Raw genomic sequence first — 23,717 nt, forward strand, 5'->3', positions numbered from 1 at the left:
GGCTTTCCTAGCCATAGGTATCACCATCAATACAGAATGGGGGGCGGTATGTATGCTTTGCCACTTACTCTCTCTCACTCCTCACCCATCTTGCACACATATCACGCCCAGCTCTATGGTTTTCCACTGTACAGATCAATTAAGTCCTCACTGACAGATGTGTGGTTCACTGCCAATGTTTTGCTATTACAAAGAACATAACACTGAATAACCTTTTCCTTTTTTTCTTTGTAGACTTAGGAGGCCTCTAAGTTCTGAGAAGTGTAAATGCGAAGTTCAAAGGGAATGTATATTCAAACATCTGTATTAGCAATAAAAAGGGTCTTTGTTATTCCTCACAGACTCATTAGCTGAGTCCCTGTGAAAGTCATCCCAAGAAAACACTCACTGCTGAACTGTCATCAAGCCTCGGAGCCCAGAGTGCCTATCCTACCCTTTCCGGTCTTGTCCTCCGTTAGTCTCTAACTGGCTACATTGTAAGCATATGGCAAATGACACACATATAATGGAGATTAATTGCAATAGTTGCAAATTTAGTAAAAGATGGTGGATTTGGTGAGCTTTTTATAAACAATGCTAGAACACTGCTCAAATACCAAGCAAAGCCACTGAAAGATGTGGACTTGGCGGACTCAGCCCAGTTACTGAAGGGAAAGGTGATAAAGTGATCACCAATAGACACCAATAAAAAAGAACGATGTGACTATCAAGATTGAGGTCCTTAGGAAAACTGAGCAAGACCTCAAATATTTTTGCAAAAATTACCTTAGATTATGCTGCAAAAGTAAAACAGGAAGGATATTGTAGGATACTAAACACAATTTCACTTTAAAACCCAACACTTGATTCATTCTTTGTTCGTTATAAGAATACTAGTGGCCTGGTGCACGAGATTTGTGCACGGGGGGCCCGATCCCCCTGGAAATTGGGCCTAAGCCAGCAGTCAGACATCCCTCTTGTAGTCTGGGGCTCTCGCAGTCTGGGACCCCTCACTCCTTACCACTCGCCTGCAGTGGAGGCGGCGGGAGAAGCTCCCGCCACCCCCACTGCGCTCGCCAGCTGTGAGCTTGGCTTCTGGCTGAGCGGCACTCCTGCTGTGGGAGCTCACTGACCACCAGGGGGCAGCTCCTGCATTGAGCATCTGGCCCCTGGTGGTCAGTACACGTCATAATGACTGATCAATTTGCATATTACATTTTATTATATAGGATATTTGAAATTATCACTTTGCTTTTATAACTTTGGTTTCATGGTAAAAGTCCCACGCAGACTTCCTCTCCCTGCCCCCACATACTATGAAATTTTGGTCCTCATTTCTATGTGGATTCATTTAGGTGAGTTTTTTTCTGGCGCTCATGTCTAGTGTGTGAAGGCAAAACATTTCCTACAACTGCCTGGTCCTTACGGGGGCTGACGTAGCACATGTGACAACCGGGCGCCTTTTCTCTGAGCCCTTTAAGAAGTCACAGAGAACAGAACAGGATGAAGAGCCTGTGCTGGGTTTGCCTTCTATAACTGCCACCATCCCTGACTACCAGCCAGGAACCAGATGACCCAGGACACAACCCACCCTGGGCACCTGCCAGCATGCCCAGCCACTGAGAAGGGAGCAACCAACACAGACCCTAAGAACAGCTGAGAGAACTTGGGCCCTTTAAATCCTCGGATGTTCTGAAGAATACTGTCAAGGGCCATACACAAGAGTCATAAAATACATTTGCTTAAAAGTCTATAATCAATGTACACACAGGTACACATCCAACCTCCTCTCTAGAAATTTAAAAATAAAAATATACTTTCTATGGGTAGTCTTAGAATGTCAAACCTGAACAAAACCAAGCACCTACTTTTAAAAAAACTTCATTTTACAAATGAGGAAATGGAAATCCTGGGTCAGGGGTTGGTCAACTTTTTCTGTAAAAGTGTAGGAAGTTTAGACTTTGTAGGCACATGTTCTCTGCCACAACTATTCAGCTGTCACTGTAGCCCTGAAGGCAGCCACAGACAACACCTAACCCAGTGTGTGACTGTGTTCTAATGAAACGTTATTGGCACTGAAATTTGAATTTACATTATTTTTCACACGCTACAAAAACACTGTTCTTACTTCAACCATTTAAAAATGTAAAAACCATTTTTAGTGGATTTGGCCCCTGGGCTGTGGTCTCTGACCCTGTCCCAGGCTACTCTGACGCCCAAGGGCAATACGCCTAGTGCCTGCCTCCTTATAGTACCTTGTTTATCTGCCCTTTGCTTTACCCATTCGCTTCAAAGACTCAGATCGGCTTCACCATAAATGTACAACCAAGGAGCTCTATCCATGTTTTTTCGAATTTTAGGAGTAATATTAAGATCTGTCAGAAGCATGTGCCAGGCCATAGCTGAAAGAACATTGATATAAAGCCATGTTGAGCATTAAATAAAAATGATCAAGAGAAAAATGCAGTAAAATTGAGAAACTCGCTACATTTGAAAAATAGGCTTTATTTTGACCAGTGGTATTGTGTGACATCCTATATGGGATAACTGATTATAGCCAAGTTCACGAGTACAAATGAAATAGCAGTTTCCCTCATTCTCTCTTCTGAGTTCCGCTCAGAGAAGTCAGGAGATGGGAGCATGGTTCTCAGACACAGGAGCCCTTCCCCAGGCTGCTCAGCTCCTAACACCTGCAGAGACCTGGACGGGAAGGTATGCAGAGCAGCACGTCGGAGGAAATCACACCAGCACGTACAACCCCACACGCTGACAAAATTCACCCTGCCGTGGGCTGTGAGGATCTGAACTGCACGCAAGGAGATGAGGCCTTTGCATTCATTTTCCTTAAAGAGGGGACGATCCCGGGTGTGGCATGACCGCCATGAGCTGCCTCGTTCCCTCGCTCCGGCTGACTCGGCCCTACGCTGTCCTCCTGGAGTGCACAGTCACTGCACTGTGACAGAAATGGAAACACCTTGCGCCAGTGAGAGATTTTGTCACATGGCCGACCCTGCAAGTGGCCTTACACTTTCTCATTTCACAAAAGGTTTAAATACCTGGGCCCTTATGTAGCACAAGATGCCTGAAATTCAGAAAATTATGAAAACGACTCTTCTCCACCCCTGAGGATATTTCATCTTTATGAAGTTGAAAATACAAAATATTACAATAATTTGCCCTTTCTCCCCATCAAAGGAATCACATTCTCAAAGGATTCCTGCAAAATACAAAATTCATTTCTCCCTAAACTGAGACCAAGAAGCCAACGTTACGCTGCCAAGAAGACCCTAAAGAAGGTGGAAAAGACACCTCATTACTTTTTTAGAAAAATAACCATATTTAGACAAAAATAGAGAAAGGAGTTCTGGCCTCATGAGCGTTTATTTTTCACTTTGATTTCGGCGTTTCTTAGCATTGGTTATTGGGAGGGGAGAGAATGACTTGTTTCCAAAGGCTGAGGTTTCCTGGGAAAAGCCCCATCTTTCCCATGATGGCTCCCCAAAAACAGTTTCTTGAAAACCAGATGGCAGGAAAGAAAATGCTATATATCCATCTGTTCCATTTCTTCATAATTTTCACATCAAAAGCACCTGGAGTATCAATTGTGTTCAACACAAAATAGCACTGGGGGCTGAAGAGAAGATGTCACCTGCCCGTAGCATCAGCCAAGGTGACACGAGTTCTGAACTCCCAAGAAGTCCTCACTGGCACACTTGCCTGGCACCAGGGCCTCCTGAAAAAACAGGGCAAGCAGCTGTGCATGCTCAAACAGCAAGGCGTGCAAGACATCATCACTCTGCTAGGAAGAAAGAGCACACAGGACGTCCACAGACAGCAAGAGCCGGCCTCTGGTGACTGGGTCCAATTCTCCAGAAACCTCTGCACTGAAGGGGGGCAAGCAGAGAAATGGCACAACACCCGGGATCGAGAGAGCAGCACATACACGCATGCCCACACATGCACACGGAGCCTCTGAAGGCTGTTTCACAAGGTCGTCCACCCAGCTGACTACTCGCCTGGCTCAGAACTTCATCTCCGCACTCTCTTCTCCCTTTTAAGGCACAAACATATTTAGTCCCAGATACACCTGCTGAGTTCTGAGAATGGGACAGAGCGAGCTCTCAGACAGGCGCACAGAGCCAGTTGATCCTGTTGGCTGTACACATCCTGAGGACGGCTCCAGAGCTGAAGCAGCCAGAAGGGGCGAGCCTTTTCTGTGCCACTGTGGTCAAGGTGGGCCCACAGGAGAGGCCAAAAGAGTAAAAGCATGACTGGATGTAGGACGCTGAATATTTGTTACTTTGCACTGAACAACCCTAAGAGCCGACTCACGAAGAAGCGGGAGCAGAGGCGGCCACGGGGTGTCTGGAACGCCACGGAGTCACTGTGATCGCAGTTTGCTGCTCATAGTCTCTTACCCTCCCACAAAGACAGACACACACACTAACACACATGCGTGCACGCACACACCCCTCTTCCACCATGGAGGAGATCTTCGCAACAGGAGGCACTTGAATGAGATTTGGAGAGTTCCCGTGAAAAGGCCTTCCCCTCACAGTGAAATGGGATCAGCAGAACAGAAACCAGGTGCTCAGGATTCCATCTCTTCTTGGTCAAGGGGCGGAGGCACAAAGCTGACGACTTCATCGTAGGTCAGGCCTAGGGATTGGGAAGGAAAGCCCAGGTGAGGTCAGGCTGCTCTTTGCTGGCAAGCACTGTGCTTCTGAGCGCAGACCTGCCCTGCCTCTCCCAGCTGGTGCTGGGAGGGACACTCCCAGTAACCATTCACTGCTGTGTGAGATCCCACTGGATCATGTGACTGCCCAGAAGTTCAAGGACACATACCTAAACCCATCTTCCTAGTTTCTTTCATCGCTCAGTGCCTCCTCCTAGAGCTCAAGAATAACAGAGCAGCCCGCCAACACGCTCCAGCAGCAGGAAAGCCTGGCTTTGGGCAATTGCCCGGAGCTCCGGATTTGTGTTTTATGGAAAGAATATGAGATCAGGCCTGGGTCCCATTTCCGGCTGTGTCCCTAACTAGGTCTAAGGTAATAGGTAAGATATTTTGTCCCAATTGTATCAAGTATAAAACTGTAAAAATCCCCTTCCTCTACTCATCTCAGAAAGATGCTGTATGCCCTGACCGGTTTGACTCAGTGGATGGAGCGTCGGCCTGTGGACTCAAGGGGCCCAGGTTCGATTCCAGTCAAGGGCATGTACCTTGGTTGTGGGCACATCCCCAGTGGGGAGTGTGCAGGAGGCAGCTGATCGATGTATCTCTCTCATCGATGTTTCTAACTCTCTATCCCTCTCCCTTCCTCTCTGTAAAAAATCAATAAAATATATTTAAAAAAAAAAAAGATGCTGTAAAGGAAAAGATTCTGAGAACCTCAGAGACGAGGCAGGTGCGAGGGGCTGCACACAAAATCAGAGCAGACGTGAGGGTCTCCCAGCTTGGAGAGTGTCACCCCTTCACGCTTTTGACAGAGGCGCTCACTCTGGGCGAGGCCCTGACCACAGTTTTGGCGAGCTGCTGCCAGCCAGGCATTTTATTCTCCTGTGCACAGCTTACGGCGAGCGGCTCACCGAGGAAGGATTGTCAGACCAAGCTCTCAGGCAGGTGTCAGTGCTGCCTTCGTGCCTTACTTTTCCATTCATCGATAAGCAGGTCCCGGCTCTCGAAGGACTGGTCGTAAGGGTCAGCCACGGGCTCGTCGTCAGGATCGTGGTACTGGGCGAAGTAGTCGTGCGCGAGCGCTTGGGCTGCCGTGATCCTCTTGTCCGAGTCCAGTACAAGCATCTTCTCCAGCAAGTCGACAGCTGTTAGTCCACAAAAAGAGAAAGCTTTTAATTTTTAACACGTTAGCAAAAATTCTGCCTTACTAAGCAAACACACAGCTTCCACCCTTCAAGCCTACACGAAGAATTCTCCTCCAGAGCGTCGGCTCCAGGACATACTTTCACTTTTCTCTCTTGTGTGTATTTTGTATTATTTTTAAAAAATATGTTACTGAAGAATTAGAAAAAACAAAACAAAACAGATTCCATTTGAACAAGCAGACATTCTGTGGAATGTCCGGCCAAACTGTTACCACTGTAGTCCAACTGTGTCAAAACGAAAGCCTAAAACTAAAGTGACCTAGGGGAGGTAAGTAGGGCTAGTTTTTAATTTTTCAACTTTTTTGTCCCCCTCACTGTTTATTTACTAACATAAGGCAAATGACTATTCATCAAACGGGTCTTCAAACAATGGACAGAATGAGGGCTTTCTTTGCATGGGTGTGTGGATGAGGGGCAGGGCATTTGGATAAAGTGATATTTTATTTTATTTTTAAAATTTTCATGTGAAAATTTTCAATATACAATACAATGAATACTCATGTTGACCACCCACATCCAACAATTAACATTTTGTATTTCTTTCTTTCTATTTTTTGCTGCCACAATTTATTTTTATTTTTTTAAATAGATATCTTGATTTTTTTACAGAGAGGAAGGGAGAGGAATAGAGAGTTAGAAACATCGATGAGAGAGAAACATCAATCAGCTGCCTCCTGCACACCCCCTACTGGGGATGTCCCTGCAACTAAGGTACATGCCCTTGACCAGAATCGAACCTAGGACCCTTTAGTCCGCAGACCGACGCTTTTTCCACTGAGCCAAACCGGTCAGGGCATTGCTGCCCCATTTTAAAATAAAATTATACACATGATACTTTACAGCTAAATATTTCCACATAAAGACATCTTCCTGCCCTAACCGGTTTGGCTCAGTGGATAGAGCGTCGGCCTGCGGACTGAAAGTTTCCAGGTTCGATTCCGGTCAAGGGCATGTACCTTGGTTTCGGGCACATCCCCAGTGGGGGGTGTGCAGGAGGCAGCTGAATGATGTTTCTGACTTTCTATCCCTCTCCCTTCCTCTCTGTAAAAAACCAATAAAATATATATTTTTAAAAAGACATCTTCCTATATAATCATAAAACTACCACATCTGACAAATATGTAATTCCCAAATATCTAACATCCAGTTCAAGTTAGAATTTCTCCGATTATCCTATTGTCTTTTACACCCACCTTGTTCAAACCAGGACCAATTAAGGGCCACACACTGCATTTGATTGGGTTTCTTTAGTTTCTCAATATATCTTACCTATTATCTTAGATCTAGTTAGAGAAACTAATTCTCCCTTTTCCTATTCAGACAGCCCGGTTGTCCTGCGAATGTTCATCATGAATCTACACCCTTGTTTTCTTCTACCCCCTGTAATTCCCCTGAAAACCATGTTAGATCTAACAATGAGGTAAGAAGTGGGTTAAGCATTTTTGGTAAGAATGTGGACTTGAAGGAGCAGTAAGGCCATTTGTCCGTTATGAATGATGCTAAATTTGGTCAATTGGGTTGTTTCTTTTTTGCCCTAAGCAAGTGATCTTCGGGTACTTTGAAACCACATGAACAGCTTCAGGCCCTTTCACTTAAGGCTTCCAGCATCCCCTGATTTTTCTTCACAGCAGTTATTTCCGAAGGGTCACAAAAGGGTGATTTTCTAACTCTGTCAAATGAGGGTGTGCTGAGTTTCAGAGGATGCAGGACAAACACTGCATGAGCATAGGCACCACCTGTGAAACCAGGCTTCTGAGGCTTTGCAAATTACTGACAGTTCCTTCACTGCGAAGGGGTGGGAAGAGAATGGGTTCCTGAAGAGGTTACTGCTGGGTACACCCAGGGGGTAAAAGACCCCATTCTGTAGCCTTCCAGAGAAACCAAAGAATTTGGTTTCAAGGGATAGAAAACAAGGTGAATACTTAAGTGTTGATTCAGGCTCAGTTTACACTTAAAGCCTTGGGAGAAATGCCTGGATATACGTCCTTCTCTTCTTAGAAAAAATAAACGGCATCAGCTGTTGTTTGAAGCATATGGTCTTTGCCACCCCGAGGGTAAAGGGTACCATGTCCTGCAAACAAGCCCCTGACAAGGAACACAATCAGGGGTAAGAAAGAGGGTCCTCTTAGATCTGGGCAGATACAAACACACACACTACATCTAAGGGCAGTTTCAGTTTTGATTTGTGTTTGGAGGGTAATGTGAAACAGGAAGTCAGTGACTGACATAACAGGTGTCAATATTTACATTCCTGCTCAGCCAACAGCTGGGCACAGATTCCTGGTCAGTAACACCATGTTCTCAGACGTCTGCAAGAAGAGACTGTATGGCATCAGCGCCTGGCAGGGCATCGGGCTGAGGTTCCCGGAACGGCAGTGCGAGCACAGATGGCCTAACGCCTCCACGCACCTCGCTTGCAGTCTGCAGTGCTACGCGGTGTCTAGTCCTTTTGAATGTTTACATGTTTTGATTCCAGAGAAGGGGACACCTATCAGATGCATGTGACCTAAATAAGCTGATCACACACCTACCCCCCTTACCCCCAGAAAAATCTTGATTCCAGAGAAGGGAACACCTATCAGATGCATGTGACCTAAATAAGCTGCTGATCACACACCTACCCCCCTTACCCCCAGAAAAATGAATAAACACATCGGAGTCAGCGAACAGGAAGTCAAAGTAAGCACTGCCACGTCTGAAACATGAGCCGATGTGACGAAAAAACACCCAGAACAGAATGACAGACAAGAAAGCTACCAGCATACAACATCATCTCCCAAATTCTTGGAGTACTTACAACTCAGAGAGCGTCTCACAGATCCCTGAACTAGACAATACAGCTCAAATATGTCAGACACAGCCAATGAGAGCACAGCAGGGCAGATGCCAACCTAAACCAGCCCAAGAATTTTGCACACCCCCTGAGAGTCTGTGGATTTGTTCCTGGAAGCGAGTGTGACCAGCTGAGACCTGAGGAACCCTCCACCTCCAGGATGGACATGAACTCACCAGCGATCGCCCAACACTTCAGAGTGAGAGTACCTGTGCGACCTTGAGAATGACCACAGTGACATTAAGACTGCAGTCAACTGTGATGATGGGATATTTAAAAGGTAAAACCTCTCAGTCTCACTCCAACCTCTGAAGAGTCCTCGCGACCCTGAGGCACAGCTGCTGGGACTGTTGAGCAGGGTGACCCACCATACACTCTTGAGAAAAGTGAGAAGGTTGATTACACCACCATCATAGGCTCTCCTCGCTCCCCTCTGGTCTGAGCTCTCTGCGTTCGCCACTGTCTACTGCGCCCTGAGTCAGGGTGCTAGAGCCTCAGACGAGGCCACCTTCAGGGGCCACTAAAGCACACATTGCCCCCAGCTTTGGAGACTAAGGCAGCTCCTTCTTTAGCCAGGGCAGTATACATCCTGCAGCTGCTAGTCATGTCCCTTTGCTAATGGTCCTGGAAGTGGTGGTGGCAGGAATATGGGGCCATTCCTTAAAGCCCGAGGTGGCAAATTAGCTCCAGTGAGAATGGCTGTCTCTGAGGAGCAGAAGAAGAGGGGAAGGGAAAGTGCAGGAGGATGACAGACCTGCAGCACCTGAGGGTACAAGTGAGCAGGGCACACAGCGGGGGGCGCCGGGGCCTACAACACTGTCTGTGCCAGTTGCTCTTCCCCTCAGCCTGGGTAAGAAACGACAGCAGCTGTGAGCAAGTCACAGACTTCAAATCCCTAACTTTGTCATAACCAATTTCATATCCATGACATGAGGATACAGTCAACTTACCCAAGGGGTTGGCACCAATAAACACATTTGCAAAGTTCATCTTCGGCATCTGGGTTAAAGACTGAATATAGTTTCTTGCCTGCAAAAGAAAAGGTTTTCAAAATGACTTTTTGTTCAAAGATGTTACTGCCCTCAGAGAGTCTCGGGCCTGACCAGGAAGAAGCGTTAGCTGACAAAGTCCACTAGCTCCAATGTTCATGACTGTCTTGGGTAGTTATTAGAGACTTCTCTCTTAGTGCTGTCCTCAACTTCCTTATTTATGATCACTACCTTACTTATATCCCTGCTATATCTCAGTTATATGTCAAGTGGACGAAATGCTAACTAATCAAGTTCCCTTTCATTAGCTTTCTGATCAGAAGTTAAAAAAAAAATGAGGCCAAGCCCTAGCCTGTTTGGCTCAGTGAATAGAGCATCGGCCTGCAGACTCAAGGGTCCCGGGTTCGATTCTGGTCAAGGGCATGTACCTTGGTTGCGGGCACATCCCCAGTAGGGGGTGTGCAGAAGGCAGTTGATCGATGCTTTTCTCTCATCAATGTTTCTAACTCTCTATCCCTCTCCCTTACTCTCTGTAAAAAAATCAATAATATATATATATATTTTAAAAATGAGGCCAAGATATCTAAGAAGCAGCCCTTTCTGAGACAGCCTCCCTAAAAGCTAAAACTGGCGTAGGAACTGGTATCCTAATGGAAGTCCAGGACTGGCAGTCTTCCGATGGTGCTGGTCTTAGTGAATGCTCTTAGCACACCAAGAGCATAAATATTAAACCTTGTTACCAAGCAATCTTGGTAACAAGAAAACCTAAGTTTAGTATATCCAAAGAGGCTCGAACACATGTTAAAAATACTAAACCAATGACAGCAATAAAGAATAGCAGATTATAAATTACAGGGCCCAGGCAAGAAATCCTCCCCCTGCCACTTATAAGCTACATCTCCTTGGGCATGTCTTAAGTCTCATCTGCAAAATATTAATATTCGGTGCTAGTATGTGGCTTGTCTACATCATATGGTTATTATGCTACTCAAGCAAGAGAAAACTCATGAAAGAGCTTCAAACTATATTTTTGACACAAACAGCATTTATATTACCAATAGGTTGTTCTATATTTGGTCCCTGGGCTGGGACAGGCTTGAATTTGAATCTTGACTTTAACCTGTTGAGCAAGTTACTTATTATCTTTAAGTCTTGAGTTCTTCAGCTATAAAAAGGGATCAGTCCCAGTGCCTACCTCCTAGTGCGGGAGCGAGGCAGGGTGATGCGAACCAGCACCTCCTCAGCACAGCGCTGGGTCCCGAGCGGGAGCTCAGCGACACCGGCTGTACCATGGCTGCCTTTAGGAGGGACGTCTGCTCTCATGTCCTAAGGATGTGCCAACTGCCCAACTGCTGAGCTACATTCTAGGGAATGTAAGGTGCCAAATTCTTTCAAGGACTGACAGCTCTAATCAAGGCAAAACCAAAAACTGGTCTTGAGAATAACCACATAAATACAAATGTAACTTATAAATGCGGGCATCAGATATTAGGTGTTAAACTACATCAATTACCTTCCGTTTCAATGAATAAATCCCACTATCTGCGTAGTTGAGATAAAACTTCTTTGAATCGATTTTAACCACCTCCTCACAATTTCTCAACATAAAGGTACTCATGTATGTGGGTGCACGTCGCACACACTCACGTGTACACACAAGGTTAGAAAAAGTTCTGGCTGTTAGGGCAACTTTACCTTCTCAATACATGTGCAGTGAGCAGGCAAGACCCGCTCTGAAAAGCAGCTGAGGGTCTTTCTGATCCGAAAAGCAAGTTCTAGGGACTGAATACCTGCATGGCTGTAGTCCAGGGGTCCTCAAACTACGGCCCGCGGGCCACATGCAAATACAAATATTGTATTTGTTCCCGTTTTGTTTTTTTACTTCAAAATAAGATATGTGCAGTGTGCATAGGAATTTGTTCATAGTTTTTTTTTAAACTATAGTCCGGCCCTCCAACGGTCTGAGGGACAGTGAACTGGCCCCCTGTTTAAAAAGTTTGAGGACCCTTGCTAGTCCCTTCCTCCTGAGCACACAGAAAGAGGCTGAAGGGACCAGAGGGCAGAGAGGCCTGTCTCCTGTAGAGAACAGTCATCCCTCTAACAAGACAAATGCAGACAAAGATGAGCTGGGTGTAGCTGAAGGGGAGGGCCTCTGTGATGCCAACCTGGCTCCCAGAAAGTGAGGGCACCTTAGAAAAAAGTGCCCCAAACATCTCTGATGACAGGACTAGAGTTAGACTAAATAGTTAAGAATTGGTAAAAAAGGCACCTCACCCTACGTAGGTATTCACATTTATTCTATACTAGAGGCCCGTTGCACGAAAAGATTCGTGCAATAGGCTTTCCCTTCCCCTGGCTGCCGGCACTGGTTTTCCTCCGGCACCGGGGACCCAGGCCTTCGCTTCGGCCGGAGCCGCCTTCAAGCCTTCGCTGCTCTGGCCAGAGCCACCTTCAAGCCTTTGCTGCCCTACCCAGCCGCCGGGGTCGGGTCGCACATGGGACGCCCGCCACCCCGGGTCGCAGATAGCAGGCCCGGATGGCGGCAGGGTAGGCGGGATGGCGCTGTCCTGCTCCACCACCCCGGGTGGCAAATAGCAGGCCCGGATGGCAGCCGGGGCAGGCGGGATGGAGCTGTCCCACCCTGCCTGCAGTATGCAAATTAGCCGCCATCTTTGTTGGTGGTTAATTTGCATATAGCTCTGATTAGCCAATGGGAGGCGTAGCGAAGGCGTAGTCAATTACCATGTTTGTCTATTATTAGATAGGATTACTTGTGTATTCTTTTGAACATAGTACTTATTAGTGGTTGGGTATTTTAGTGTTTTTTAAATGAAGAACCCTCTTTGGTCATTAAAAAACTGATGACTAGGGAAGTATGCTAATGCCTTCAGTAACTATAGCTGCAGCTGAAAGTCATCAGATGGCAGCATGCCCTCGTCACAGGCACAGAACCCAGAAGACAAAACAGCCTCTTGAGCACTAAATTCACAAAACCCAAGTAGAAAAGTAACATCATTTCTACATGTAAGTCTATAACTTGTATTCTCAGTCCACAGGATTGGATGAGAATTTATCCCAACTATCAACATCCTGCAGCAGCACACAGGCATCGGTACCTCAGTGGTCACAAGGCACATGCAAGCATTCAGTGACAGTACAAGTGTGCTGGTTATACAGTGGCAATCAAATAGGGGCATCCCTGTGCAGGCTATTGTTCTCACCTCATGGCTTGGCATCCTGTTAATGAGATAAGCAGGGGGTGTCCCCGTCAGACGCATAATCTGCTGAAGCTGGTTAATATCTTAGATGCCTAGTCAAGGGCATTGTCAAACATATGGTGCAAAGAATAACTTTCAACTCAAGTTTTAAAAGGCCAATAGCCACCCCCAAATAAATAGAAAACCTACTCCCCACCAGTCCCACCCACCCCAGGCCAGAGCCCAAGGCTGCATATTGAAGCATGATTCCGTGAACGGCACGAGACTTATCAGGCATGTAGCCAGTGGCTGGCCGTGCAGATAAGGACAAATTTCTGTGGTTTTAGCATCATCTTTAACATTATATATTTCAAGATTCCTGGAAAGAGATGCCCCTTGATCCAGGATGCCAGCCAGAGAACTACTCCAAGTACTGATGGCTAAAACCCGTTTACTTGTGGGTCAATGGAGATGATTAAAAAATGTTGACTCAATTCAGTTCAGAAGAATATACCCAGTGTGACCATTTAAGGAAGAGGTTAAATTTGGAGGCACAGGCTCTGGTGATCTCCACCCCTCTAATGTAAGACATGGGCGGGTGTTGGGTTGATAAGCAATGCCAAGTTTCAGAGACATTAGTAGTGGTACATTTAAAATACATGCCACAAACACACAGGTAAGTGAAGAAAGGGAACATGGGGAAGTTAGAAGCTAATGGTAAAGACAAAAGAGAAGTTCCAGGCTGCTGTCCGTCACAGAAGTCTTAGCCTGCACAACAGAGATTTCTCCCAGTCGTTTTAAACGGTGACCAGACTGACCTCAGCTAACACACAGCTGGAACGATGTTTGCAGAACACTGCAATTACTCGACAAAGGCAGAACTATAAACAAGCACATACATAGGCTGTACTCCTCTTAGCTGTGCCATCAATTTTAACACAATTCCCCTCTTTGAAAATATTAGGACTGTTTGTTTACCATGTGTTCCTGTTAAACAGAAGTGATGGGATTTTTAAAATCCTCAACACAATTCAATAAAAACCATGTCATATTCCCTTTCTTGTTAACTATTCACGCCCTCCTTTGGTTGTAGCATCATCTTCATAAGCACCCTGGTCAAGTGATTTCACTTCTTTGTGGCTTCTCTCAGTAATTTTTCTGCTTTAGCTCATTCCCTGAACTCAATTTCCCTAGTGGTCAGACTACCACAAACACCTGTAAGGCTGGCCATCAGAAAAGAGCTGGTTCTACCCTGCCTTTTCTGTGCCAGCATATTCTAAAGGCGGGATGAAGGTCTCTTAACATTCTCACACAAAGTTTAGATTTACCTCTAAACAAATGACATAACAAACAGTACTCTGCATACCAAGAGAAATAACAAAAGGGGGTCAGTAAGTAAACCAGCAATAGAATGCCAGTTGGGTTTTAAAATGTTAAAATCCTGCCACCTCTCTCTTCTTTCCTATGAACAATTCAGGGAGGGGCAAACACAGGTGTACAGTTGTCCGTATGGAGAATAATACAATGATTAATAAACAAGAGTAAACTGTGTTTCATGTACTCACAACTGTGCACCTACATTTGCCCCACCATGTACTTGTCCTGTACATTTTCTGGTTTGCCTTCTTTAGCCAAAAAGGCTATTATACCCGCTTCTTGTCAGGAGTTAGAAAAAAATAAATGTCTAGGGAAAGGTGTGAGAATGAGTCAGTGAAACGGCTCTTTTGGTTTTTTTAAAATAGGATTTTTGTTGTTTCACTAATTGCTGTATGTACTGGGTCACCAACCAAAAGAAGCCTATCTCCTTAGCCATCCATCAGGGCCAATTTATCCCTTCTCTCAGGGCACATCCTAACTTGTTCTCAACCAGCCCTGTTACTACGTTCTCTTACTCAGAATGTCCTCTTCTTTACTGACTCAATTTCTACACTATTTCCCTACTTTTCAGGAGTAACGAAAATAGCTACTGCCTTTCTGTTTACGATATTGCTTCAATAATGAATTTTTAACTTTTAAAATCTTTAATTTTACTCACCTGGCTTTGTTATTTTCATATCACGTGTTCCACACATCACGTGCTTTTAAAATAAATTGGCATTGGGCAATATCACTAAACATCAAATTAATCTTGCCTACCCTTCTGAATGTTTAAACTACTTTTATCCACTCGCCATAATTATGTAGAAAAAAACCCAAACCACCTTATTCCTATACTACGTACAATATTATTTGAGTAAATTCTGTATGCTGGTACCCAATTTTATTATGCCCAACTTCAGAGCTTTGTAATATATTATGTGTTTTATTTCACCAAAAATAAAGACATTTCAATATTAGGTCAGGCACTTGAATAAATGGTGGCTTAATAATAGGTAAATACTATTTTGCCCATACCTTTTGTTTTAGAAAATCTTGTGACTAATGGCACATACCTATGGGCGGATGGGTAGGAGTGGGAGGGGATTGAGCAGGAGCTGTGGTAGCCACCCCAGGTGGCATGAATCTGCTATCTTAGTCTCATTAGCTCTGCTCATTAATAAACCCAACTTCTTCTCAACCCCACTCCCCTCCCTCATGTCCTCTCTACCAGCCAATCTTTCTAAGCAAAGGCATTTAAAACAAAAAAGCACGTGTCCTCTCTAAACATCTCCTTGTATCTTTTCTGATTGGCTCCAATACAGCTTCTGCATCTCATAAAGCAGAATAAAACACTCCCCTGGGCTGACAGTGTGGTCGGCAACTCTGACAGTGACTTTCACACAATGTGCAGTCACGTGAGATTCAGGTTCAGCTCACGTTCTCAGAGCATCTGGGATCTACGCTCGGCTCTGCCAAGTGACCTAGTGCATGACTCAGGCAAGTCACAGCCTTTCTGTGCTTTTGCTTCATCGTCCCAAATAAGTAAATAAAACAAAATAAAATAGGGCCGGTACATTCTCTTACATATGGTCAGAGTGGAGATTCACAAATACCCTGGGCTTTGTGGTCCTTTTAAGGAATGTACCAAACACATGCCACATGACAACAGTCTGTATTTTGACAGGGGGATGATGAACCGTTTGAACTCACCTGCGTAAGCTACCCAGCAGTCTTCCCAATTGGGCGAAGGGACCGCTTCAGTCAGAAATGCTAGGAGGAGAACCCAGGAAGGCACCACTGCAGCCTTTCCCCTTCTATCCACTGCCTGGCAGCAGACAGAGGGAAGAGAGAGACAGGCTGGGCTTTCACTATTTCGCTCAAATCTCCTGCCCAACAGCAGGAAATCATGGCCAAAGGAGGCCAGAGTGGCTTCTCTGTCAATGCCTGCATGGAGGCAGGAAAGCACTGCCCAAAGCTTCTTATCGGGTTATTAAAATTTGTAATTACAATGTCAGGCTGTGGGAGGAAGGATTTACAAGCCTACTCCTGTGGCTCTGAGGCATCAGTAGTGGGGTGCAGCCTCTGCTGGTCTGGGGACTGGGTAGAGAGGAACTGGTGCTTTACACAGGTGTGCAGGTGGTCTATTCTAAACCAATAGAAAGCAAGGAGCTTCTGGAAAAGGGCAATAACGTGCAATGTACATTTTCTTCTTCTAGTGCTGATGGTAGACTCATCCATGGTGAACCACATGATCTGAGAACAAACACTAACCCAAAAGTGAAAAGAGCCCTTGACTACATGTGAAACCTCTGAGAACGAGAAAGTCAGGGCTGAAACAGAGACATAAATTTTCCACTACCGTCTGGGAATGAATTAGAATTTCAAATCTCATTTACTACCACTAAGATACCACTGCCCAATACAGGCCCCGTGATCTAATGCATACCCAGATAGAAAAAAAAGCACACTCATGCATGTGACCAGGAGGGTGTGTGTGTATGTGTGCAAGTGTATACACACACACACACACACACACACACACACACACACACACCCTCATCCAGAAGTCAGCACACAAAGGGCACACGTGCTTAGAAACACACCCGAGTCAAGGTACAGATGGAAGGCAAGTTGCAGACTCCCAACAGGGCAGATAATTACAATCAAAGCATCAACTCACAGACTCTGAGGAGATTTTCTTCAAAAGCTCAGCCCCTGGGGTTCCAACGAGTCTTAAAATGAGCTTCAACTGATCAATATCTAAAGGTGGACTATAAAGGAAAATGTTGGGACAAAATAAAAATGAAAAACAAACAACAAATAAAACAAAACAAAATACCCCAATGACAAAAATGAAAAACCAAGCCAAAATGGTGAATCGTCTAAGGCTTCTGCAGGACGGTCACTTCAAGTAGGACATGCTCCTCCTGTACAAGGATTCAAAATGCTACCACACACACCCCATGGACATTCGTCTTGTGCATCTGTCCACATCCCCCATCAGTAAAGTGAAGCGACTGGAGCTGGGTACTGAGCTCAGAAACAGCAGGCGAAACACGAGAGCTTCCTCCGTCCAGATGCTCAGTCCACACCTACCTCTTCACCTTCCATCAAAACATCAGTAGCCAGTTAAGCCAAGAGCAGTGGTAAGCGGAGTGCTACAGGACAAAGCAGCAGAGCACAGGAGCCAGGGTATACCAGCCCCCCTGTAACTATCCCCCCGAGGCCTGACCTAGGAGCTTGTAATGTGGCAGGGCCTGTGCAGATCCCAGAGCCTAACCACTGAACATCCCTCTGGAATGCCTCTCCCTCTGCCCTGGCCACAGCAGGCAGAGAACTGTGGGTGACAGCCAGCAGAAGGCCTCACTCCCACACTGCACCTGGATGACCTCTAGGAGTGCCATAACGAAGCAGGACCAATGAGGTTTTAACCTTATAAAAACATGAAAAAAAACTCACATATCCCAAAAGTTCTAAATAATAGGCCACAGTGCCAAACCTTTATTCTGATAGCCAAGTCTTCAAGTTCCCTCAGAATGTATGTGCACATATTAATGAGAAGACAAAAACTCCCATTTGTTCTTACTGCTTTTAGCCTTGTCTGAAAAGAAAGTTAAAAGGAGGGGGATAAAATCTTATAAAATAGCTTTTAATAATCTCTGAAAATGTGAATAGTTTACCCATGTCTAACTGACATTCGAGGGGACAGGACGGGAGGATGACTACCTCTGATCCCTGCAGGTTTTGCAACTTCAGTCTCAGCTTAAACTTCACCTCCCCAGAGAGGCCTCTCCAATCCTCTATAAAGAAGCCCCCACTTCCATTATCGGTGTCAGCATGATGCTTGAAAACACCACAGTGCTCACCACAATCTTTAACCACTATTTGCTCACTGCCTGCCACCTCTACTGAACTGCAGCTCTCTGGGGGAAGGGGCCACTCCGCCGGCCCACCACTTATCTCCAGTGCTCAGCCTAACACCTGCAGCCTCTGGGCACTCAAAATATCTGCGGAGAAGGTAGAACAGGATGGAGAGAAGGAGGAAGGAAATACTCCTTCTTATGGTTATAGGTAAAAAGGCAATACAATGTAACTTAAAAATAATGGCTTCTGCAAGTCATAGTTGTTGCCTAAGTTACAGGAATTACTTATGCAATAATATCACTGGCATTTTGCCCTGTTTTTTGGTGTGTTTTTTTTCTTCCCCAGACATGAAATTGGCTTAATGTGGAAGCAAATTCTAGACAGGAGTCAGCAAACCCCAACCTGCTGCCTGATTTGAAAATGACATTTTATTGGAACACAGCCTTGCCTGTCCATTTATGTATTGTCTATGACTGCTTTCACTGGACACAACAGAAGCCATATGGTCCCCAAAGTCTAAAATATTTACTATCTGGCCCTTTAAGAAAAGGTTTGCAGAACCCCATCCTAGACCCAAAAAACTTATTTCTAGAAATTATAAACAAGTCCACTTAAACAAGTTACTTCTGAATTAAGAATAGAGAATTCTGTCATCTGCAAATGGCAGAAGTTAATGTGTTCTGGAGGTTAAATGTTCAGTACTTATTTCTTAGTTTATGAGAAAATTTTTAAAGCATACATTAATGAAGACAGAGCAGAGAAAAGAATGCATACCATCTTGCTCTAAAATAATCAAATTATGTAACAATAGAATACAGAATCCTTTCTGCTCATGTAAAATGATTCAGTTTGCATTCATTTAGTTTGCTCAAACTCTTCAGAAGTAAATTTAACTTAGGCCGCTACCCCAAAAGATAAAATATATTGCATATGAAAAAAACCCACTAGACTCCCTCAGCTCTCAAACAGGTAGTTTTATGATAAATTCATCAAAACTAACCTCTGGAAGTAACGCTGAGATTGGGTGTCTTGTTTTGGAGACTTCTGACTACTGAGAACGAGGCAGCTTCAAGCTCCCGAGGAGACAGAAGACTCCTGGGTGTGGGTTTCTCAACGCCCTCACTTCCCTCCACACACTGGAGGCTCACTGCAGCAATGAGGCGGGACCGTGTCCTTCTCCCACTTCCTCGCCTCACATTCATGGCCTCCCTGACTTGGCATCAGGCTTCTCTTCTGACTCTGCCTCAAACTACTATTCCTTAATGCACCCAATGCTTCAATTCACAACAAATGTTCCAGGCACGTCTAAGCTTTCAACTTCCTATTTACCCAAGTCACAAACAGGACTAGCCTCCATTCTCCCCTCCTACCAAGCCTTTTTTCTCTTACTCTTCAAAGCCCTGCTCAAATAACTCTGCCACGAAGTCTTCCTGGTTATCTGGACTTCAAATGAATCCCTGCTTCTTCTCGTTAACTTAGTAATACCTCTACTATAGTACTTTTTAAGTCACTCTGTCTTGTTTTATAATCAGAGAGTGAAAATTTGTTCAAATAATGCCTGTAACTCACCTTCCACTGAGTCTGACCATCTGGTTTGGGGGACAGCTATCATCTTATCCCAGCACCTTCCACAAAGTAGGCTCAGTAAATATGGGTAGACTTGAAAACATTTTCTATACTACACTTTTCAACTCAGTGCCACCCCTCTGCCTTGCCCTCAAAATCTAGAAGAACCAGACTCAGTATAAAGTCTCAACACAGAAAAATAATCAAGAAAAATTGCATCATCTAACGTGGAGCCTACCAAGTTCTCAAACATTCCATCTGAAGTGTTTACACCATAAAGAGATACAAATACTGCGCATGAGTGCGTGAGGGCTATGGACAAAGAGAGTTGGTAGAGCATGACAGTCAATACTTAGGAGATTAGTAAACACACAATACCAAAAACAATCTACTTAGCAGCTAAAAGCACTTGCATGAAGGAAGTCAAAGCATGCAAACCTCAAAGGACATCACCATAGGTTCTCCAAGAGCTGGCAAGTCCACTGAAACACAGGTCAGTCTTCAGCAGTACCAGCCACTGTAAGGCCACTACAATGTGTCCAGGCAGTTAAGGCCAGAAGGAGCTTCAAGTAGCTATATAAGCAAAGCAAAGCAAAATTTACCACATATGACAGTTATTTCCACAGCAAGCCATCCTTCTTCATAGGTTTAATCCCCCCTCCCCCGACCGGTGTTATTTTTACTGTTAGTTAAAAATATATTTTAATTATAATGACCACATTGTCAAAATTTAAACCATAAATTTGCTGATACTTCCTAAAACATAGATACAAATATGACTTCAGCCTATGATTACTCTTTAGGTCCTTTGTAACAAAAGTGAAAGGAAACTAGAAGGAATAGGTGAGGGAAAAACCTAAGGATAATGGGGGAACTAGAGGGAAAGTAAGAAGGATGTTTAGTCAGTTCTAAGTGTGCTAGGCATTTTCTAGAAACCTCCACAGATTGAAGAATTGAAGATGAATAAAAGAACTAGTTGCAGGGCCTACCTGCAACCACTACTGCTTGTGAGCAGCAGTTTTCAATTAAAAAAAAAAAGTCTATATGGGGCAAAGTTAGAACATTGGTCTTTGGAGAGTGGGAAATCCTCATGGTGACAGACAGGATGGGCCAAAATGAGCCCTAGGCAACTTGATTGATTCTCTTCTTGGTCAACAAAATAGTTGTTTCACTGTTATACAAAGAAAATTCCTTTATTTATTAATATATATTTTTATTGATTTCAGAGAGGAAGGGAGAGGGAAAGAGAGATAGAAACATCAATGATGAGAGAGAATCATGGATCGGCTGCCTCCTGCATGCCCCCCACCAGGGATCGAGCCCACAACCCAGGCATGTGCCCTAACTGGGAATCGAACCGATGACCTTTTGGTTCATAGGTTGACGCTTAACCACTGAGCCACGCCAGCTGGGCTATTTATTGTCTTTTTTATGTCTGAAGTATTTCATAAAGTGTCGGAAAAAAGAGATGAAATGAATAGAGTAAGGAGTAAATTTAATACACTAGGGAAAATCACATGGAGCAGAGCAGCAAGCTGATGGCAAGTGGAGTATAACTCAACAGCCCCATTACCCTCCAGTTAATGTCATAAGGGAACCATTTCTATTAAAATACAAAAAGGAGAATAAAGTTTTATACATGGGGAAATTCACCTAGGGAAGGAAAACAGCAGTAAACCTAGGCTGTGCCCCTGGAAGAGAACGCAGTATGTGATGTGTAACAGGGCTATGAATCTCATTTTCTCCTTCCTCAGGCTGCAGACTCAAGCGTCAGTAATAACATTTTCTAACTATACTATACTTGAAGAGACATTCTGGATCCTCACTTTCTTCTAGTGTAAAGTACTGTCAGCTGTGTCCACTTGATGTACCCAGTCAACTAGACTCATAAGGAAGGGCTTCATTCTTTAAAGAAAATTACAATTCTATTTTGAGTTAGTTGGAAGGGTTCTGCAAAGTCACAAATGAGAATAATTTCTAACCTAGCAATATGTAATTAGCTTTAAGACAAAAATTAATAATTCTTTTATCTTAAGGAAAGCTCCAAAGATTATTTCAACAACCAGTACCAAAGGAATCTCTCAAAAAAAAGACTGATCACAAAAAATGAAAAGGTGAAATGGAAAGATTTGCAGAGATCTAAAACTGCACAATACAATACAATACCAGTAATATCATGTGATTAAATTTAAATGTGATCTAAATAAAGTCTAATGAAATTTAAAATTCAGATCAGATAAAAACACTCATAAAATTATAAATAGCCCTGGCCAGTGTGGCTCGGTTCGTTGGAGCATTGTCCCCAACACCAAAAGGTCACTGGTTCGATTCCCAGTCAGGGCACATACCTAGGTTTCTAGTTCAATTCCCGGTGGAGGTGAAAGGGTAAGGGGGTGGGAGGATGCGCACAGGAGGCAAGCGATCACACGTTGATGTTTCTCTCTCTCCTCTTTCCCCTCTCTCTAAAATCAGTAAAACATTTCCTAGGGTGAGGATTACAACAAAACAAAACAAAACAAAACAAAAAACCACAAATACAAAAACTATGAATAGACGCTTCCCTGACATGAAGAAAAGCATTCATGAAAAATGCACAGCTAAAATCATACTCAGTGGTGAAAGACTAAAAGTTTTCCCACTAAGATAAGAAGAGGACAAGGATGCCCACTTTCACCACTGCTATTCAATACTATATTTGGAAGTTCTAGCCAGAGCCAGTTGATAAGAGGGGAAAAAGGCATGTAAATTGGAATTGAAGAAGTAAAACTATCTCTTCACAGATGACACGGAAGATACTGAAGCATCCACAAGAAAGCTACTAGAGCTAATAAACAAACAGAGCAAAACCGCAAGTTACAAGAGCAACAAACAAAAATCGGTTGTGTTTCTATATACCAACAATGAAGAAAGTGAAAAGGAAATAAAGCATTCCATGTGCAATAGCATCTAAAAGAATAAATTACCTAAGATTAAATTTAACCAAGGAGGTGGAAGATTTGTCCACTAAAATCATAAAACACATTGGCCCTGAATCAAGGCCAGCAGTTTGCTGAAGCTGCTGGTTTCAAGCAGGAGCCTAAAGAAATGTCTTTCTATGGTCTGTTGGCCATTTCAGAACTTAGGAAATGTAATGGTCAGTTCATTAGAAGGAAACATCTGAGAGAGAGAGAAAAAAAGGGGGGAAAATTATAAAAATCACTGAAAGAAATTAAAGATCTACATAAATGGAAAGACCTCACCTGTTCCTGGAAAAGAATACTTAATATTGTTAAGATGTCAATATTACCAAAAGTGATCTAAAAATTCAATGCAATCTCTATAAAAATTGCAACAGCTTTTTTGCAGAAGTGGAAAAACACACCCTCAAATTCATATAGAATTATAAGGAAGCCCAAAGAGCCAAAAAAAAAAAAAGTCTTAAAAATCAGAACAAGGTTGCATGACTTACACTTCCTGATTTTAAAGCTTACTGTAAAACTACAGTAATCAAAACAGTATGGTACTGCTATAAAGATAATATACAGACCAATGGCATAAAATTGATCATTGACAGGCATGCCAAGCCCATTCAATGGGGGAAAGGATAGTCTCTTCAACAAATGGTGCTGGGAACAACTGAATTTCCACTTGCAAAAGATAAAACTGGACCCCTAACCTCACGTCATATAGAAAATTAACTCAACATGGATCCAAGACCCAAGTATAACAGATAAACCCATAAAACTCTTAGTAGAAAATAGTAAATCTTCATGACCTTAAATCTGGTCATAAAAGATGGCACCAAAAACATGAGCAACAAAAGAAAAAAAATAGATAAATTGTAGCTTTATCAAAATGAAAACTTCTCTGCATCAAAGGACAATATTGAGAAAGTGAATAGCCCTGGCTGGCGTGGCTCAGTTGGCTGCAGCGTCATCCCCATGCACCAAAAGGTTGTGGGTTTGATCCCTGGTCGGGGTGAATATGGGAGGCAACTGATAGATCTGATGTTTCTCTCTCTCCCTCTCTGTCTCTCTCTCTGTCTCTCTCTCTCTCTCAAAATCAATAAAC

At 43.9% G+C, this 23,717-nt stretch overlaps 1 protein-coding gene across 2 annotated transcripts in view; it reads right to left on the reverse strand.

The window, feature by feature from the left end:
• Window positions 1–2,464: 2,464 nt before the first annotated feature.
• The window catches only part of MAPK14 (mitogen-activated protein kinase 14), a 65,131-nt gene continuing 43,878 nt past the window's right edge, over window positions 2,465–23,717 (reverse strand). The window contains exons 9-12 of one of the 2 annotated variants that reach the window (XM_005881730.2): window positions 16,918–16,997; window positions 9,643–9,721; window positions 5,626–5,799; window positions 2,465–4,638 (exon numbers count right to left, since the gene is read on the reverse strand). In XM_005881730.2, coding sequence (XP_005881792.1) covers window positions 4,571–4,638; window positions 5,626–5,799; window positions 9,643–9,721; window positions 16,918–16,997 — 401 coding nt within the window. In that variant the 3' untranslated portion in view covers window positions 2,465–4,570. Of the gene's footprint in view, window positions 4,639–5,625; window positions 5,800–9,642; window positions 9,722–12,902; window positions 12,983–16,917; window positions 16,998–23,717 lie in introns of both variants that reach the window. The other variant, XM_005881731.2, reaches the window with a different exon arrangement.

This window comes from Myotis brandtii, unplaced genomic scaffold (genome assembly GCF_000412655.1).
Source record: "Myotis brandtii unplaced genomic scaffold, ASM41265v1 scaffold687, whole genome shotgun sequence".
NCBI lineage: Eukaryota > Metazoa > Chordata > Mammalia > Chiroptera > Vespertilionidae > Myotis > Myotis brandtii.